General features: G+C 44.5%; 3 protein-coding genes and 1 pseudogene across 11 annotated transcripts in view; 2 read left to right on the top strand and 2 right to left on the bottom strand.

The window, feature by feature from the left end:
* Lmln (leishmanolysin like peptidase) overlaps window positions 1-7285 on the bottom strand; it is a 62539-nt gene extending 55254 nt beyond the window's left edge. The window contains exon 1 of one of the 2 annotated variants that reach the window (XM_034514757.2): window positions 7001-7285. In XM_034514757.2, the coding sequence (XP_034370648.1) occupies window positions 7001-7285 (285 nt within the window). Of the gene's footprint in view, window positions 1-3886; window positions 5434-7000 lie in introns of those variants that run through there. The other variant, XM_076942836.1, reaches the window with a different exon arrangement.
* LOC117717525 (NACHT, LRR and PYD domains-containing protein 4A-like) lies at window positions 1849-4824 on the top strand (annotated as a pseudogene).
* Window positions 7286-9176: 1891 nt separating the features above from the next.
* On the bottom strand, window positions 9177-13206 carry Rpl35a (ribosomal protein L35a). Of its 4 annotated transcripts, none has more exons than XM_076942833.1 (5): window positions 13142-13206; window positions 12485-12649; window positions 12116-12268; window positions 10655-10799; window positions 9177-9240 (listed from the first exon to the last, which is right to left on the bottom strand). In XM_076942833.1, exons 2-5 carry the CDS (start codon window positions 12493-12495, stop codon window positions 9217-9219), a joined length of 333 nt encoding a protein of 110 aa, XP_076798948.1. In that variant the 5' UTR covers window positions 12496-12649; window positions 13142-13206; the 3' UTR covers window positions 9177-9216. The 4 variants fall into 4 exon arrangements, with proteins under 4 accessions (XP_076798948.1, XP_034371584.1, XP_034371583.1 ...); XM_034515693.2 differs by having other exon boundaries at window positions 12485-12527; window positions 13097-13181; XM_034515692.2 differs by having other exon boundaries at window positions 12485-12527; window positions 13142-13160.
* A 43-nt stretch (window positions 13207-13249) lies between these two features.
* Drc9 (dynein regulatory complex subunit 9) overlaps window positions 13250-20135 on the top strand; it is a 38032-nt gene continuing 31146 nt past the window's right edge. For 2 of the 5 annotated variants that reach the window (XM_076942832.1, XM_034515690.2), the window contains exons 1-3: window positions 13502-13691; window positions 15708-15778; window positions 18013-18274. In XM_076942832.1, the coding sequence (XP_076798947.1) occupies window positions 15771-15778; window positions 18013-18274 (270 nt within the window). In that variant the 5' untranslated portion in view covers window positions 13502-13691; window positions 15708-15770. The other 3 variants (XM_034515691.2, XM_034515688.2, XM_076942831.1) reach the window with 3 other exon arrangements.

Below are 20135 nucleotides of genomic sequence, written 5' to 3'. Positions count from 1 at the left end.
GTGTGCACTGTCTACTCTCTTCTCCTGGCCAGACAGCCTGGCTGCAGTCTTCTCCTCACCTAGCAGGTGACCATGTCCTGTGCCTTTGGTTGTGCTTAGCTGTTATTTTACAATGCTGGAGACTAACCCAGAGTTTTGGGTCATACCCTCTATCAGTGAACTACAGTCCCACGCTGCATTCATTAATTTAAACATATATCAGATGTCTTCATATGCAAGGCACTGTGGCAGATACTGGGATGCAAGTATAAAATTTACATTGTCTTAAGGTTATGAAGACTGTTGAGTCCAGTAATTCCTAATAAACTGAATCGAGGTCACAGACAGAAGGCATGTAAGTCAGATCAAGGAGAGGATGTGTCATGGAAAAGGGGCTATTTGAGAAAAGTTAAGAGAAACAGAGATTATTCTCTAACTTACATACAAAACAGGCCATATACAGACTGCAGAGTCCAGAGCACAAAGCTTAGCACTAATATACAAAAGTGGAACTGCTGGCTTCTAGAAGTGGAATGGCAGCTTCACATAGATAATATACTATCAAATTTGGAGGAACCGTTTTAAACCAATACTACTTGAAGCCAAATGTGGTGGTCCACCCTATAATCCCGACACTTGGGAGATGAAGGCAGGTAGAGGTTACAGAATGAGTTCCAGGCCAGCCTGGGCTACATGAGACCCCAATTTAGAAAACAAAACAACTAAAGAATACTGCTTTGCCCGAGCTGCCCCATGTTGGGCGCCAAAAATGTTTTAGACCACTCTGTCAATGTTGGAACCTGCACTGCCAAAAGCCTTGGGGGCTAAACTGTTAGAGGCTGCACTGCCCCAAGCTGCTCCAGTCTGCCGGTCGGGGTTCAGCAAGAGAGAGAGAGTGAGGATGGACACGAAGAATGAAGACCAAACAGAGTGTGATTCAATCCTGTTTATTCTTCAGTCTCTCTTCTTCTCTCCAAGTCCCAAGTCTTGAGTTCCTAGTCTCTAGTTCCTAGTCCCTAGTGCCTCCAAGTTCCAAGTTCTTTTTCCAAGTGCTAAGTGCCTAATGTCTAATAATTCCTCTTCAGAGTTCTCTAGTCCAAGTGTCTTCTTCCTCAATGTCTAATTCCTACTCCAAGTTGTACTCCAAGTTGTACTCTCTAACCTAATTCCTAGTTCCAAGTTGTACTTCCAAGTTCCTAATAATCTGTTGCTTTCTTCTGTCTGCCTCTCACCTTTTATATGTCTCACTTCTAAGCCACACCTTTAAGTCACGCTTTTAAGTCCTGGCCTTAGGCCTTGTCTCTACATCTGATCTCTAAGCCATACCCTTAAGTCACACACCTTTAATCTCACACACCCAAGGAAAGATCCTGGGTAGCTAAAGCAAGATGTTATCAGAGTGTGCTCAGCTGTTGTAGGCTATTGTAACCAAATCTCTTGTCAAGATGGCTGCAAGGATGATAGCTGCCTTCTGTCTGCTCCCCACACTATTTGAAGGCACTAGAGGAGAAAAAGACACAGCTTGTAAGGTCTGCTCTTGAAATACAGGACCTGTGCCTCTGACTTGTAAGCCTCCCTTCTCCCTGAGGTTTTGTGCAAAAGGCAGAACGCAGAGCCTTATGGGCTTGAAGAGTACAAATGAAGAACAAACCTGAAAACCCAAGAGCAGTGAGTCAGCAAATCCTGTCTTCTGCTTCTTTTGTCTTGAAAACAAAATTCATTACTTGTCCAAATCATCCAACACTTCCTTCAGCTGAATCCACAGACAAGCATACCGACTTTATCTGGCTTTTTCTGACATCAAAGTCCTGTGTGTTTCTTAATCTTGGTACTCATCTCTTTGGAGACAAGTCATCTTTCTTAGACAAGATGGCATCATTCTTTTCTGATTTTGGCCTTATGTGGTACTTGGAAGAACTAAGTAAAGTTTAAGTAAAGTTTAAGTAAAGTTTAAGTAAAGTAAGGAAAGTTTAAGGAGTTCCTCAGACAGGAGATTTTGCAGTTGGGGCTGAAACAGATTTCTTGGACAGAAGTGAAGAAGGCATCGCGTGAAGACCTTGCCAACTTACTGTTGAAACATTATGAAGAGAAGCAAGCCTGGGATATAACCTTCAACATTTTCGAGAAGCTCAACAGGAAGGATCTCATTGAGAGGGCACAAAGAGAGATTGCTGGACACCCAAAATTATATCGTGCTCATCTGAAGGCGAAGCTGACCCATTATGGTTTCAGAGCATTCAGCATCAGTATTCAGGATTTCTTTAAGGAGAAATTCACCAAGGATGACTGTGATTATTTTGAGAATCTTCTCCTATCAATGAGAACGGAAACAGGGCCACACATGGTGTTCATGAACGGTGTTGCTGGAATTGGCAAAACACTGATATTGAAGAAGTTTATGCTTGCCGGGTCAGAAGGTCTGATGTCTCAGAACAAATTTTCCTACATCTTCTACTTCTGCTGTCAAGATATGAAGGAGTTGGAGACAGCTAGCCTGGCTGAACTGATCTCCAGAGAGTGGCCCAGTGCCTCAGCTCCCATAGAGGAGATCCTATCAAAACCTGAGAAGCTCTTATTTATCATCGACAGCTTAGAAGTGATGGAATGTGATATGGATGAGCAGGAATCTGAGCTGTGTGATAACTGCATGGAGAAGCAGCCAGTGAATGTACTGATAAGCAGTTTGCTCAGGAGGAAGATGCTCCCTGAATCTTCTTTCCTTATCGCCACTACCCCAGAGACATTTGAGAGAATTCAGGACATAATTGAGTACACAAATGTGAAAAATATAAAGGGATTCCTGGAGAACAATATTAATACATATTTCCACAGGGTGTTCCATGATAAGAACAAAGCCCAGGAAGTTTTCAGCTTGGTGAGAAAAAATGAGCAGCTGATCACTGTATGTCAGGCCCCTGTGCTCTGCTGGATGGTGATTACTTGTCTTAAAGATGAGATAGAGAAAGGAAGAGACCCCATCCCCATTTGCCGATGTACCACCTCCCTGTATACCACTCACATCTTCAAATTTGTTCACTCCCCAAAGTGCCCAATATCCAAGTAAGAAAAGCCAAGACCAACTGCAGGGCTTGTGTTCTCTGGCCGCTGAGGGCATGTGGACTGACACATTTGTGTTTAGTGAAGAGGCTCTCAGGAGAAATGGGATCATGGACTCTGACATCACCACACTGCTGGACATTGGAATGCTTGGAAAGATCAGGGAATCTGAAAATTTTTACATATTTCCCCACCCATCTGTCCAGGAGTTCTGTGCTGCCATCTTTTATCTGCTAAAGAGCCATGATGACCACCCTAGTCAGGATGTAAGAGATGTAGAGACACTCTTGTTTATGTTTCTAATGAAAGTCAAAGTACGGTGGGTTTTTTTGGGCTGTTTCGTCTTTGGCCTTTTACACAAATCAGAACAAGAAAAACTAGAGGTGTTTTTTGGCTACCAGTTGTCCCAGAGAATAAAAGACAAATTGTATCAGTGCCTGGAAACCATAAGGGGCAATGAAAATCTTCAAGAAAAAATTGATGGCATGAAATTGTTTTCCTGTCTGTTTGAGTTGGAGGATGAAGCCTTCTTAGTACAAGCAATGAACTGTATGGAAAAAATTATGTTTGTGGCCAAGGATTATTCTGATTTTATTATTGCTGCCTACTGCTTAAAACACTGTTCTACACTGAAGAGACTATCCTTTTCAACCCAACGTGTCCTGATTGAAGAACTAGAAAAAAGCTATATGGAAAATCTACTCACCTGTTGGAGTCATATGTGCTCTGTGTTCGTAAAGAGTAAAGACATACAAGTACTCCAAATAAAAGAAACTAGTTTCAACAAGCCAGCCTTTCGGGTCTTGTATGAATCTCTGATGAACCCCAGCTTCACCCTTAAAAGACTTACGGCAAATGATGTGACTTTCTTTGGTGGTGTGCGCATGTTCTTTGAGTAGATTCAGAACTGCAGTTTAGAGTACTTGAACCTCAGCCGCTCATTCTTCTCCCACAATGAGGTGAAACTGTTGTGTGAAATCTTGATCAAGGAAGAGTGCAACATAAAAGATCTGGTGGTAGCACAGTGTAACCTTTCACCTGACGACTGCAAGAACTTTGCCTTCGTCCTGATGAGCAGCAAGACCTTAAAGGATCTTAATTTGGCATCCAACTATGTTGGCCTGGGGATATCTTCACTGTGCAAGGCTTTGTGCCACCCGGACTGCATTCTGGAGAAGTGAGTGTTGGGCAACTGCTCCCTCAGTGAACAATGCTGGGACCACCTTTCTGATGTTCTTAGGCGGAACAAAACTCTGAGATATCTAGACATCAGCTTCAATGACCTGAAGGATGAAGGACTAAAGATTCTCTGTAAGTCTCTGACTCTCCCAGACTGTGTCCTGAAGTCACTAAGTATGCTATATTGTCAAATCACCTCTAGTGGCTGCCAGGACCTGGCTGAAGTCTTGAGAAACAACCAAAACCTGAAGAGCCTGCAGGTTTCACACAATAAACTAGGAGACACTGGTGTAAAGCTGCTCTGTGATGCTATAAAACATCCCAATTGCCACATAGAGAAAATTCAGTTAGAAAACTGTGAGATAACTGGTGCCAGTTGTGAGGACCTTTCTTCTGCTTTTACCCAGTGTAAGACCTTGAAGGTGTTCACCGTAGATGGGAATGCCCCTGAAGTTAATGAGCTGGTTTTCTCTGAGACGTGATAAAACAGCAAAAATGTTCCCTTCATGTATTTGGATTACAGATTACTGACTTGTTAATGAATCCCAGGCATTTCTGGTCTCTGAGAAAAGGAAACATCCTTGCTTGAGCATCGGAAGCAGTGTATAAGCAGAAGCAGAAAACAAGGGTGGACACTCTGATGCAACAACCATGGGTGTATTCTAACCTCAAACTTCTTCCAGAAGAAAGAGAAGAGGATCTTTATTTTGTCCCATTGTATAGAAAACATCATACAAGTTACCAACATTCCAATGAGATGTCATTTCTTTGTACCTCATTAAGATGTTTTCCTGCAAGATAGATGTGGCTTTTTTGTTTGCACTACAGTTTCAGACAGGGCTTTCAAAGTCATGCTAAAATGACTGCCTTATAATGACATTTTTTCCTACATCGTATTCTTTAGCACCCAATAAAGTGTTAATTAGCTTAAAAAAAAAAAAAAAAAAAAGAGTACAAATGTTCAGATCTTACAGTAACACAAGGTTATGGGGTGAAAGACTGTGGGGGAGGGGGAAGCTCACAGAGGCCATGACCCAATGAAAACTTAACAGTCATGAGACCCAGCAGAAGAATGTGATCTGTGCTGAGGGAAAAGAGCAGTGAGCAAAAACTACCTCTTCAGAACTGAATGGAAGCATCTCCCATAATGCAACTGTCATGTGCTCACAGGGCTTACCAAGAAATGAGCATGTAATAAGGTGTCGAGGAAAGCTAGCAGTAACAGAAAGAACCAAACAAGGGTGTGTGTGTGTGTGTGTGTGTGTGTGTGTGTGTGTGTCTTAAAAGAACACCAACTAAATGAAAAGCTCCCTGGAGCTGATAAAAGATGAGCAGAGCCAGAAGTGATGCTGCACTTCTACAACCCCAGCACTCTGGAAACTGAGGCAGGAAGATTTCGAATGCCAGGCTAGCCTGAGCTACACAGTGGACTAAAATCTTAAACAAAGAAGTATGAAGACAACAAAACCATCAGATAGCATTTGGAGATGTTATTCAGTGCAACTTAGAAGCCAGCTTGGGCTCCATAGTGAGTCCCAGGCTAGCCTGTGTTACAGAAAGAGACCCTGCCTCAATAAAAATAAAACAATCAGCTGAGACACAGTGTCTTGATAAAAGCTGAAGCCCTGTGTGTGTGAAAGACAGGAGCAGATGGATCAGATCACCAGCACCCTCCAACCAACCTGGGCTATATGAGACCCTGTTTCAAAAACAAAACAAAACAACGAAACCAAAACCCACAAAGCAAAAAGTCATAACAACCACTTAACATTTGTTAAACAGCATTCATAAAACAGTTTTGGAAATTACCACAAAATGATTTTTAAAGAGAGAGAGGGGGGGGGGTTTCACTGTGTAGCCCCCTGGCTGTCCTGGAACTCTATCTGTAGACCAGGCAGACCTCGAACTCAGATTCAAGTGATGGGACTAAAGGCGTGCGCCACAGCCGCCGCCGCCACTGCCACCACTACCCAACTATTAAAGCTGCTTTGATGGTGTCTCTTGGTTATTCACATATTAGTAACTATAGGACCGCCTCTGAGTGAAAGACTCAGTATAACACAAATGTCATCTCAAGGAATCTTAAAACTAAATTACACTGCAAGGCAGGTCTGAAAGCTATGTGTACCACAGAAGAGAACCTGGTAAAATGCCAGAATACAGGTCAGATAAGGCCGCCTGAGGAAATGGAAAGAACATTCTACTGGCTTTGGTAGGCAGATCTGAGTGAACGAGACTAAAAGAATTTAGACTGGGAGAGAATCGAGGTGGAAGGAGGAGCGACTTTACAGAGCTAGAGAGGATGAGATAAAGGCAGCAAAGTGATAAATCACTAGAAAACAAATCTTGAACTTTGGTCTCCTGAGTTTTCTTCCAACAGCTCTGTCTGGTTCTCCCATTAACTGCTTCTCAAGTCTTCAGATAAGTAGTTCTTGGTGTGGTGCTTAAGTAGGGAGCATCAGTATCTAGGAATCTGAATTGTAGGATGCATGCCAGAGTTCCTGAGTCAGAAAGTGGGCGAGCGGGGCCGCAATCTGTTTTAACATGCACTCCGATTATTCTGATGCTCGCCCAAGTTTGTGGTACTACTGGCTAAGCGGAATGGGAGGGGACAAGTGCTCAACTCAGCTGCTCTGCGGACCGCAGGATCTGACCGCAGGTCCGGTGGGTCCCGCAAAGGCTTTCTCCTGCAGAGCACCTGCAGTCCGCCACCCGGGACGCCACACCCTCCACGTTACTCCAGCCACCCCCTCGCCCGGCCCGCTCGCGCCCCACTTTCCCCTACCTCAGTGTCCGAAAGGACGCGATGCCGACACGGAGGCGAAGTGCCCAGGGAGACGGGAGCAGCCGCGGCGCCGGCCGGGAGCCCGCCCAGCACGAGCAGGACGCCTCGCACCCACAGGCAGCCGCCCCAGCGGCCTCGCGGCCCTGGTCCCGGGCCGCCCGCTCCTCCAGACCCAGCGGCCGCCATCTTCGGGCCGGCGTCGTTACCATGGAGTGCGACGCCTCCCCGCCCGCCCTCGCCGCGGACAGGTGGCGGGCCCTCAGCCGCCTCGCCATTGGCCTGCATCACGCCGGGTCCGGCGGAGGATGAGGGCAGCGGAGACCGCGGCGACGCGCCGAGCTGGCCAATGAGCGCCGCCGGGCAACCCACGTGAACTGAGCTGTGGGAACCCAGGGCTAGCCGGGATTAGTGGGGAGCGGATGGGCGTGGGGAGCAGCGTATTCAGGAGCAGCTGCTCCCACTCCATTCAGTAACAGGGTTATGGACCAACAGCCAGGCACTCGACCCACCCCTTAAGAGTAGTGCTGAGCCAGATCCCGCTCAGTCCATGCCAGCGCCAGCGCTTAACTACCAAAGCTAACCAACTAGGGTTATGGTACTTATGTGACAGCTTGTCTACCCACCAACCCCTAGTTGGATAGCTCCTAGCCACAAGATTGAATGAAGCCTTTGCGCAAAGCTCACGTCCCATGGCAATGTGTAAGTCATTCCTTATACCTTAAAGGAGGCTCAACCTTCTTCTGCTTAACTCAAATACCTAATTCTTCCCAACACCGACTTAACTTTGCATAACATCAACCACCAAAGCCCTCCCTCCCATTTTTAAAAGATGCAATCTTAGAATTTTAGAGCAGCACTGAAGCCCACTCCATTTCAGCTCTCGAAACTAAAATTGCACACGCCACCTGACTTCAGCTTATAGTGACTTATCAAGATACTAATACCAAACGTTTTAAAACTTAATTCCGGTAACTATCAAGACCCCTTATGACCGCCCTTTGCGCCTGTCCTGAAAACACCTAGCACTTCCACTGTGTACTTTTCAGACCGTTTCTCAGACTGCTGACATGAGACACACAAGTTGTTTTGTTGACATTTGGAGAAAAAAATTTACATTGGAATAAATCCAAGACTGACACTTCTTAGCCCTAAAAAGATTTCAATGTTAAGTAGACTAGGGGTCTAGTGAGCTAGCCTACACCTCCAAGTTGCTTTTTACAACACTCCTTTGCTTTGGAGACCACTCCCAACCAGGCAATGAGCACACATTTCTACAAGTACAACTTGCAGAAATGTCAACTGCACCTTGAACCAACCATTTTCTGGGAACCGCCTTGTGCCTTCTGGAGCTTAAGGGTCTTTCCCCCCAATATAGGCCCAGCACCATCATTTTAGTGGGAAGACTCAACCACTTCATCTCCAATAGCTCAGGCTCTACATGTAGCAGTCCAGTCTAAACTGGTTAATAAAAGGACTTGCTAGCAATCTAAATATGCCTTATTTCTAAGACATCCTCAAACTGTTTCAGAGCCCTGCATACTTTTGTAAATATGCTATTATCAATCCTGCAACTATATTAAAATGAAAGCCATTTTCAAGGGCAGTTTTCCAAGGTAGAAAAAAAATGTACTAGTCTTGACCTTTTCAGGACACATTAATAACTCTTCCACTTGACCAATCCCAAATAAACCCCCAAGACACAAAAACACACAGCCCAATTGAAGCACCATTCAAATTCTTCCCAACTACCTGCCCGAGCTTCTGGATCTGTACTATTTACCCTATGTTGCCTCACCTCACACACCCACAGCACCCAAACCAGGGCATGCTAGCCAGTCAAGTGTTTCAGTGAGTTCTACCCCAGACCTAAGATGACCTAAGTATTAAGCTTCTTTCACTAAAGATCTAGAATGGAAATCACTCTCCTATAGGAGTTATAGGTTATTCATCTAACCCTGCTATGTATGCATTAACAAACAAAACTTTTTGAGACAGGCTCTCAATACATACTCCTGGCTGGCCTGAAACTCAGAATCCGCCTGAGCGTAGCCACCTGTCTCACCCAGGAAAACATTTTGTCTAATGCATTACATAGAAGTTCCCTGCGCTCCAAAAATGCTGTGCAATCCCACCACCTCAACACAGAGAAATTCGATTTAAGACAGAGGTGAAAAAATACAAGAGCACAAATCTACTTTTATTTACTCTCCATTAGTTTAAATCCGGGATGGGTACAGCATCTGTGGAAAAAGAGAAACACAGAAACATTAGGTGAATAATAATAAATATCCTATTACCGTATTACTCATCCCAAATGCACCTGGTGATTTTATTCTAAAAAGAAGGAAGCATTTGTATAGCATCTGGCCTTTATGTTACGTAACACTCATTTTATATATGTTCATCTCTGTGTGGCACATACATTCTCAGCTGCTGTTCAATTTGAGATAAAAAAGGCTCTGACTGTCCCACAGCACCAGGGATTCTCCCTTTTCCCCTGGGCTAGGATTACAGACACTGACACTACTGCGCCTAAATTTTTTATGTAGCTGCTGGGGAAAAACTGTGCAGCAAGCACTTTACCAAACTGAGCCATCTCCCCAGCCACCACTTCTCTACCCCCGCTTTACCTAATACCAAGGATTTGGACTGCTAACTATAATCAGGCCACCAAATTATTAACCCCAGCCCCCAAAACAGCATTCAAAACAAAAACAAAAAAACACGCCGGGCGGTGGTGGCGCACACCTTTAATCCCAGCACTTGGGAGGCAGAGGCAGGTGGATTTCTGAATTCAAGGCCAGCCTGGTCTACAGAGAACTGAGTTCCAGGACAGCCAGGGCTACAAAAAGAAGCCCTGTCTCGAAAAACAAAAAACACTCAAGGGATGGTGAAATGGCTTAGTGGGCACAGACCCTTGCCACCCAGCCTGACCACATGTTTGATTTCTTGTAAATGCAACATGATAGCCCTAAAATGCAAGTCGTAGAGTTAGGTGTGGTGGCACTGACTCAACATTCCCACCATTAGAGTAAATGAACCCAAACTTAAGAAAGAACAACAAAAAATCTCAACATAGTATATCCAAGACATGGGCCAACGTCCTGAGACCTGGCATGAGCACGCTTTCCACGTACAAGATAAAGTCACTATCTACTCTGGCAGTACTGAGATGGGAGACATGACAAAGCACAACATCCCTCTGAACCCAAAACAGATATGACCCCAGATAAGCCTGGATGCACTGGCCTGAAATGCCAACTACTTATTAAGAAGACCAAGGCAGGAGGACTTAAGTTCAAGACCAGCCATGACAACTTTTTGGGGCCCTGTCACAAATTAAAATATCAACCTTGTGTACATAACAACTTCCAGGCCAACCAGGGCTACACCGTGAGACTTTGTCTGAAAGACACAAATCCGTCCAAAGTACTTCTCTTCTCCCAGGTAGCTTTAGTGACAACTGAAACTTAATTGTCATTAATTTGCACACCGCCCTCCCTCACCTGCTACAGCTCTGTATTTTTCACTAAGTTTTTCACTAAGTCACCAGTTCACAGAACTGGTTTTATGCTCTGGACTTTTACACTCTCAAGTCTTTAGAGGTAGGTAGTAAGTATCAAAAGAGGCATTTAGTTTGCCATTAATACTTACCACACGGATTCTGTGTCCAATGGCCTTTGCAGGAAGGTTGCTTCGGAATTTGGCACGAACCATGCCACTGTTTCCGTGGGCCCGAGTTACCTTGCCCCAGATCACTCTGGTTTTGTTTGGTTTGCCTCCAGGAGTCACTGTATTGCTGGTTTTTAAAAAGAAGCACAAGGTCAAACACCAACATAAATCTGACACAAATTCAGTTACTTCCTAGAAGCCGGTCTTCCACTTCTACTTTCCACACAGAACACCTTGAGAAATTGGGGGCAGGGGAATGGAACAATATTCATTCAACACTTTTTTATGTACATAAAGCCTATTTTTATAAGATTACACTACTAAAGCCAGGAGACTCTTTGTGTGCCAAAACATTAAGAGTAAATTTGTAAAGACTCAGCCACGAAGCCTCCTTGGGATAAAAGCTGAAAAATGAGGACTTGAAAGCACAGGTTATCAGAGACTGAGAAATATGGCAGGAATGGAACCACTGAGGTCTCCACTAGCCTGGAACTGAGACATGACCCTCACTCAGGTCTGCCTCCTGAATGCTGGGATTAAAGGCATCAAAGACTCATGCACATTCTCAAGACCTGACAATGTACATAAGGCACAATTTGTGTATGGCCTTATGTTCAACTCCCAGTAGGCAAAGAGGGACCAAAGAAACAACGTAGTATCCACTTTAAAACACACACACCCCACCAAAATATCTGGTTCCAGGGAATCTGACACCCTCACAGATAGACAAACAAGCGAAAAACTAGTGCCCATAAAAACTAAGTTTTCATAAAAAGTTTTCCCAAGCCAGGCAGTGGTGGCGCATGCCTTTGATCCCAGCACTTGGGAGGCAGAGGCAGGCGGATTTCTGAGTTCGAGGCCAGCCTGGTCTACAGAGTGAGTTCCAGGACAGCCAGGGCTACACAGAGAAACCCTGTCTCAAAAACAAAACAAAAGATAAGAAAAAAACAAGTTTTCCCAAATGTAACCTCAATTGTTTTAAGTCAAGGTGCAATAAATTGTTTTCTGACAGAGCAGGGGAGAATCACCTGGTTCCATACAGATGTAAGAATGGAAAGAAATTATACAATAACAAAAAACCCTGTGCTAGTAACTGTTATTTTCAGGAATTAAAATGAATCCAGATACATTGAAAAGTGTTGTATGAGCCCTTTCAAAGGAAAATGAAAGAAAGGCACCAACAGCTGCAATCTTCCTTTTTAACCATGTTAGGGACTCAACACAGGGACTTTCTACGCTTGTAATTTTTCTAAGAGCCAATGGTGTCTATATATTCAGCACCACCAACAAAAGGATCCTTCTCTAATTTCCTACCAAGTTCTTCATGGCCTCTAAGAAGACTCAACATCAATCATCAATTTTTTACTAACAACCCTACCTTTTCGGTAAGATAAAAAAAAGAGAAGCCAACAAAAATTCAAAGAGGCATGGAAACATACTTACTTTTTTGCTTTGTACACATAAGCACATCTCTTGCCTAAGTAGAACTCAGTTTCATCTCGGGCATAAACGCCTTCAATTTTAAGAAGAGCCGTGTGCTCTCTCTGGTTCCGGAGACCTCGCTTGTAGCCAGCAAAAGTAGCCTTGCACCACAGCCTAGGACACAGCAGACAGACAGCATGACTGCCCAACCACCACTTTTCATTTAACCCCCCAGCAAACCAGCGTGATTTGTTTTGTAGTAACTCCAACTATTTACAGCAGAGATCTAGTTTCCCCTCCCGAATTACATGAAACTTGGGGTTCACGTTTAGTTAACATAAAATAGAAATGAGAAGAAAGAAAAAAAAAAACAATCCTTTAATCGCGTACCTTCCAGACATGCTTGCTTTTAGAAGTCCTGTTCCCAGCAGGCCTGAAAACAAACGGGAGTTCAACTGAAAGCCACGCAGCACGTTTCCCACCTGTCACTATCTCTCGTCGCGTTTATTCTGGTAGCGCCTCAAGTCTGCGAACCTCTTACCTATGCCATGCCACCTACAGAAGCAGAGCCGGGCAAAATACTCAAACTTGTGACAGCGAGTGACAACTAACGGCTCGGGAACGTGGGCAAGCGCTAGGCGGGCGGGCGACTCGGCAAAGACTTGACTTCTAGAACCGTAAGGACCCCGGAGGCAAACTCACGCCTCAACCAGTACCCAAATCAGGTAACACACGCAAGGTCCGGTTACGCGCGGGGAAACCAGCTCATAGGGAGCACCGATCCTGGGCGAGCAAGGGCGGGCAAATGCACCCATTCACGCCTCCGGAGCCCGAGGATCAACTGAGCCCAGCGATCTCTCCTCCCCCGGCCCGGGCCTCAACCCCATCAGTCCGTCATCTCCTCCATCCCGCCCTCCATTTTCCTGGAAGCCCCAGAAGTCTCTGGCGGTCAGGTTCTCCGAGACGCACGGTTGTCTCGGTGAGGGAAAGAACTAAACACACCCCAGAAATAGGCCCCCAAAGTTCAGCAGCAGGAACTCGCCTCACCTCCACAGGCACCAAGATGGCGGAAAGAGGAAGGCAGGCCCCGCCGCGCGGCCTTGTGGGATGCACGCTCCGCCCCTCTCCACGGTTAGGCGGCCTGCATTCTGCCAGAAAGCAAAGGTCAGAGAGAGAAAGGCTCGACTCAGCCAAGCCGCGCTCAAGAACTTTACTTTTTTTTCTCCTGCTCTTTCGTCTTTGTAAGCGGCAACACGTTTTATTTAGGAACAAAGAAAGGCAAAATTGTAGTCGACTAAGAAAGAGTCAAGGGTCCTACTAAAAAAAAAAAAAAGCCTGCGCGACGCGTTGTCATAGCTACCGATTAGCTTGGTTCCCGCCTCCAGCTGGCCTGGTAGAGAGGTGAGGAAAAGTTTTCTCTTCTTCCTAGAATGGAAACTGGGATCCTATCATAGAGGAGAGAGAAGCCTGGAGCACAAAGGCAGGAGGAACGCTACTTTCTCTTTATTTGTTCTTTTCTCCCATCTTTCATCTTTCAATTAACAAACAGCGTGGTGACCCTTGCCCGTTAACCTCAGCGTTCATTCTGGAGACTGAGGTAGGAAGACCACATCACAAATTCGAGGCTAGGCTGAGTTACATACCTATGAGGCAAACCGCGGGTCCCGGTGCTTGCTTGTAATCTCAGTATTTTGGATGTGCGAGCAGGGGAGTAGAATTTAAAAGGCCATCCTCTTCTACATAGGGAATGCCAGTCAGCCTGAGCTACATGAGACCCCATCTGAAAAAAAGGGACAGGGTGTGGGGAAGTGAGAGATAGATATGTTCATTCTTCCATCCTTTGCCTGACTTGTCGGATGAGGATAAATTTAATAGACTTAGATTTACATTTTCTAACGTGCATTAATTAAGGTGGACTGATGGGTCATTTATTCTGAGTAATTTATTGAGTGACTAACAAGAATGGTGTAGGCTGGAAGGACACTAGAGTAAACAAACTAAAACGTCTGCCCTCTTGCAGCCTACATGATGGAGCAAGGTGGGTATGTTGGCTCTTGTGTCTGTAATCCCTGCATTTAGAAGGCTGAAGTATGAGGACTGCTGTTTCAGGCCAGTAAGAGGTATATAATGTGTACAAGAATATCCTGAGCTACAAAGTAAGAAATCTCACTCCTGCCTTCCTCCCACTTCCAAGAAAACCAAAGACAACAAGCAGGTTAGACACGTGGTGAGTTAGAAGGTCAAAACTTCCTTTAAAAAAACCGTTAATGCATACGGGTGTATTCCACATGCACGTGTGTGCTTTCAGGGGTCAGAAGATGGCCTCAGACTCTAGAGCTTGACCTTACATACAACTTGTTTTTGTTGTTGTTTTGTTTTGTTTTTTAAGATAGGAACTAAGCCGGGCAGTGGTGGCGCACACCTTTAATCCCAGCACTTGGGAGGCAGAGGCAGCCGGATTTCTGAGTTCGAGGCCAGCCTGGTCTACAGAGTGAGTTCCAGGACAGCCAGGGGCTACACAGGGAAACCCTGTCTCGAAAAACCAAAAAAAAAAAAAAAAAAAAAAAAAAAAAAAAAAAATAAGAAGAAGAAGAAGAAGAAAAAGAAAAAGAAGAAGAAGACAGGGACTAGAGAAATAGCTCAATGTTTAAGAGCATATACTACTTTCAAAGAAGTCTTCAGTTTGATCCCCAGCATCTACATCAGGCATTCACAATTACCTGTAACTTCAGTGCTAGGAAATCTACTGTATGCACACAGTGCACATAGGGACAAGCAGGCACATACACATTTAAAAAAAAAAAAAAAATTAACAAGAAGGACAAGGTCTCATGTGGCTTAGGCTAGCTCCAAAGTCCCTATATTAAGCCAAGGATGACCTCGCATTCCTGATTCCTTTCCACTTTCCAAGTACCATAATTACAGACTTTGCCACCATGCTCAGCTCTGAGGAGTAATAACTTATGAAACCGATGTCCAGGTTTGATGTAGGTTTTTCTGGGGCTGGAGAGATGGCTCGGCAGTTAAGAGCACTGGCTGCTCTTCCAGAGGGCCCAGGTTCAATTCCTGGCCTCCACATGGCAGCTTACAACTGTCTGTAACTCCAGTTCCAGGGAATCTGGCACCCCTACACAGACAAACTGCAAAAAAATTAATTTAAACAAATACAGTTTTCCAAATGTAATCTCAATTGTTCTAAGTCAAGTTACAATCAATTCTGTTCTCTGACAGAACATGGCAGAATCATTTAATTCAATATAGAGGTGAGAATAATAAAAGAAATTAAAGAATCAAAAATAAATCTGTTCTCTAGTGACTATTAGTCAAAATCAGAGTACAATGACACATTCTAAAATTGTGTTGAATGTCAATTTACTGTAAGAAGAGGCGAAAGACTACCTTGAGTATAACTTGTGTTTTGGTGGACCAGTAATGGAGCCAGACACGTAAGAAGCCTGCATCCCATGAGCCTGCTTGCCTAAGGAGGAAGAGACAGACCATAGCTCTTGGGATTCTGTGATTTTTTTTTTTCTCCTACAGAAAGAACATGGGAATAAAGGAAAAAAGAGTTAGATCCCATCCAGCTGATATCAGTGTTTCTTTTCTACTTTAGGTTACTTCATTCTTGTGAAATTGTAAATCTACCCCAGAGAGCAAGGAAAAGAAGTGAGGAAGAATGGAAGGGTATGTTCCAAGTTCCAGTTTGTTTGTCCATGTACTGTGGCATTAGGTCACGTGTTGAATTCTGTGGATTATTTATCTGTAACAGTGTAACAAACTGCCCCCATCTAAAATATAAGCATCTATCTCATCATTTCAGAGTTGCTGTGGGTTGGGCATTTGGGAGCATTTAGCAAATGGTTCTGGCTTGGGGTCTGTGCCAGTTAATTCTCTCTCCTCTGTGGGACAAAATGTCAGACAGGAAGCAGTATGGGGAAGATATGAAAGGTGTTGTCGTGGCTCACACTTGGAGGGGTAGGTATGGCAGCAAGAACAGAAGGGACTGGTCACGTGCCATCCACAGTCAGGAAACAGAGAGATGAACGCTGGGGCTCAGCTCTGCTTCTCTTCCTTATTCAGTCCATGTCAGGTAAGTCTGTCTATCTCAAGTAACCTGGTCAAGTACCAAATCTGTCACGGCCATGTCTAGACGTTTATCTCCTAGGAGGTTCTCGATGCAATCAAGTAGACAAAGTTAACCAGAAGGTTGATTAGCCAGGGGCACCCTAAGTGTCCTCATGACAGATGAGGTACTTCCCTGGGAGAGAGCTTTTGAGTGAGATACAAGCAGCCATGTTATTTACCACCCTGATCTGGAAATCACACTCTTTCTCTCACCAGATCTTTGTGGTTTCCCCACTTAGTGTAAGGAAAACCACACCGGGGCATAAGGACCAGAAAGAGTTATGTGGGCCACCTTGAAGGCTGGCTAGCTTGTTCTGTCTCTCAGTATTCATGAGGCCCTAGGGATCCACATCTGAATAAGGTGCCTTCAGATAAATGTGTTAGCATAGGCAAACAGCAAGGCTCTACCAGTGAGAGTCCTTTGGCTTTGGTTGGTTTTACTGGAGGGTCTTTGGCAGAATCCCATGCACCCCCCCCCCCAGTCTTGGTCTTTTATAGAGGTTATGTTATATGACAACATGAAATTCACAGGAGCTGATCTACATGCTGTCCAGCATGGCCTTGGTAGGGGTGGGATGACATGGTTCCTGCCCCTGAGACAAGGCCAGCAGGCATGGCCTCTACGAATGTAGAGCATGCGGCTGCTGTGGGTATAAGGCTTATTTATATAATAATGTACAGATTTTCATTTTTGTCATTTGAGGAATGTCTTCCCTGGTAATGCTAATGACTGCATGATAATGAGAAACAACATGAGTCCAGGAGTTGAGGGTATGTCTATGTCTTTAGCAAAATGGTAAATGCCGGGACCTTCATTTTGAACTTGAGTTCAAAAATATATAATTCCTCAACTATATAAATAAAGTATAAGGATGCCATATACATTGCATAAGGAGCTTTACAGAGGGCAGCTGCACTGTGAGCCAACTTGTTAGATATGAAAACGATTTAGGGAGGGGTGGTTGAAGGAGGTCCCACCCAGCTATGATTTTTTTTTTTTTTTTTTTTTTTGCTTGTAAAGGTAGACAGATTCCTGAGTTCAAAGTCAGCTTGGGACAGAGAGAGTTCAGGTCTAGGTCCAGACAAGATAGAAATGGTAATTTCAGGGTGGGGTCCCACTCCGGTATTTTATTGTCTATACTTTTTTTAAGATTTCTTTTTTTCTTTTATGTATGTGAGTATACTGTATCTGTCTCCAGACACACCAGAAGAGCTCATTGGATCCCCGTTACAGATGTTGTGAGCAACCAAGTGGTTGCTGGGAATTGAACTCAGGACCTCTAGAAGAGCAGTTAGTGCCCTTAACTGCTGAACCATCTCTCCAGCCCTATTGTCTATACTTAACAGTAGCAGACAGATCTCTGAATTCTTTTGCAATGTTAAAAAAAAAAAGTGCTTGCTGTCTCTTTCTAACAATCAAGGGGTTGGGGTCATGTGATAATCAAAAGGAAACCTAGGTACTGACTGAACTGATGTGTAAATAAAAAACTGGGCTTTTGATCTGCAAGAGATGAACTATCCAGATCCAGAGAGTTTTTAAAAACAGCAAGAAAGAGCTGTCTGGAGGTCGCCAGAGAGTACAGTCTGGAAAGCTGTCTCCTGCAGAACATGGGTGGTCAGCTTGGACCCACAATTTGACTTTGAGTTTGTTTCGATGCTCTCAAACACCCCTTCTCTCAGAACCCCTCTCCAAGCCAAGGCTGGTCCTTGACAACATGCTTCCTGTGTTTTTGAGGGTAAATAATATTTCTACATTAGCCACTGATTTAACGTTTCTTTCCTCTTGGCTTTAGGGATGAGCTGGAACCTGTGGTGTCCCCTTCAGAGATTTTACAACCTGAGGTCACTATGGTGGTGACAGGAGAGCCACCTGAAGCTGAGGAAGAAGATCTAGATTATAAGGAAGAGGAAGAGAGCTCCTCAGAAGTCATAGAGACACTGTCCCTTCTAGATGTGCTGAGGGTGTCTGCAATTATGGAGGATATTATTGACCAGCTCTCTATTCTAGGCTACATCATTCCGGTTCAGTATGAAAGAAGGCAGAGCCTCAGCCAGGTGAGCACACCCGCCTCTGTCCGTCTTGTTCTCTTTCCTTTGAACTTCTCCATTATTGTACTACCTGGGTCATTCAGTTTAGCTTGGAAGCAGCACCTTTACAGCAAATAAAGGGTATCACAGTTCTTTGAGATCTGTAGCCAAAGTGGAAACAGTGACATTACAGCTTAGGGTATGTCAGTATGCTTCTGCAGTACATTGGCATTGGTCCAAAAGGCTCCGAGCTAAGTCTGTGTACATACAGCACAGACAGCTTTCAGTGTACACAGATTCTGGATTTCTGGATCAGCCAACCTCTGGTAAAAAAATATTTGGAAAAGTTTGATCTTTACTAACTATGTTAGAGTTTCCCCCATTGTCACCTTTCCCTAAACATTTCAGTTAACAATTGCACATTGTGTTCAGCATCATAAGCCATCTAGGGCCTATTTTAAATGTAGAGAGCATTCCCATAGATTGTATGCCAACACTGTAGCAGCCTTATTTAAGGGGCTCGAGTATCCAGTGATGCCCTGGAGCCTGTCCTCTGGATATTGTGGGGCTGCTGTACATACATCGAGATCACGTTTTAAGTTTTTTGTGCTAAAAGCCAACTGTACAGTGTGTGTGTGGGGGGGGTTCATCTGGACCCTATCAACACTGCTTGTGTTGCGGTAATACTTCAACACTGCTTGTGTTGGGGTAATATTTTAACACTGCTTGTGTTGGGGTAATATTTTAACACTGCTTGTGTTGGGGTAATATTTCAACGCTGCTTGTGTTGGGGTAATATTTCAACACTGCTTGTGTTGGGGTAATATTTTAACACTGCTTGTGTTGGGGTAATATTTCAGCACTGCTTGTGTTGGGGTAATATTTCAACACTGCTTGTGTTGGGGTAATATTTCAACGCTGCTTATGTTGGGGTAATATTTCAACACTGCTTGTGTTGGGGTAATATTTCAACACTGCTTGTGTTGGGGTAATATTTATTTGGGGGATTTTACTCCACCTTAGATCATTTAGTTCCCAAATAAAAGACATAAAACCTTTGTAGGGTCCATGATTCGCTGAAGAATGATACCCAGGGCTCTAATAGTATGTAAACACAAAGAGTGTTTTATTTTGCAGAAGTCCAGCGTGCTGGAGTCTCCCATTACCATTAAAGAGACAACCAAGTGAGCTTGCAGGCCTGATTTAAAGCACATTAGGGGATTCCAGAGTAGGTGACCTCTATCTAATCTGTTGGGTCCATCTCTACTGATGTGATGGTTTGTATATGCTTGGGCCAGGAAGTGGCACTGTTAGGAGGTGTGGCCTTGTTGGAGTAGGTTTGTCACAGTGGGCATGGGCTATAATACCCTCATCCTAGCTGCCTGGAAGCCAGTATTCTGCCAGCAGCCTACAGATGAAGATGTAGAACTCTCAGTTTTTCCTGCACCATGCCTGCCTGGATGATAATGGACTGAACCTCTGAACCTGTAAGCCAGCCTCAATTACAAGACTTGCCTTGGTCATGGTGTCTGTTCACAGCAGTAAAACCCTAAGACAACTGACTTTCCATTACCAGGGTGTGGGGGCTGGTAACTTGCTGGGGAGTCTGGAAACTGTTGCTGAGGAAGTAGCTGAGGAAGTCTGGAAACTGCTGCTGACCTTGCCGCAGGCTGGGTGGCAGGGCAGCTTCTGAGGCCTGGACTTGCCTGAAATTGCCCAGATCTTGGAAACAGAAATTTAGGCCTAGTCTCCTTAACTGCCAATTTGAAACCTGTCTTGAAATCAGCCTAGCCTTCTCACCTTCAAATTTATAATAAGCCTTAAAGTATTAGAGTATTAGAGCTGGGCAGATATCAACCCGGTAAGCCATGTTGTCTACTTCCCTGCC

The sequence above is a fragment of the Arvicanthis niloticus genome, chromosome 12, assembly GCF_011762505.2.
Source record: "Arvicanthis niloticus isolate mArvNil1 chromosome 12, mArvNil1.pat.X, whole genome shotgun sequence".
Classification (NCBI taxonomy): Eukaryota; Metazoa; Chordata; class Mammalia; order Rodentia; family Muridae; genus Arvicanthis; species Arvicanthis niloticus.
Note: the sequence above shows the minus strand (reverse complement) of the source record. Positions and strands in the feature narration are given on the sequence as shown.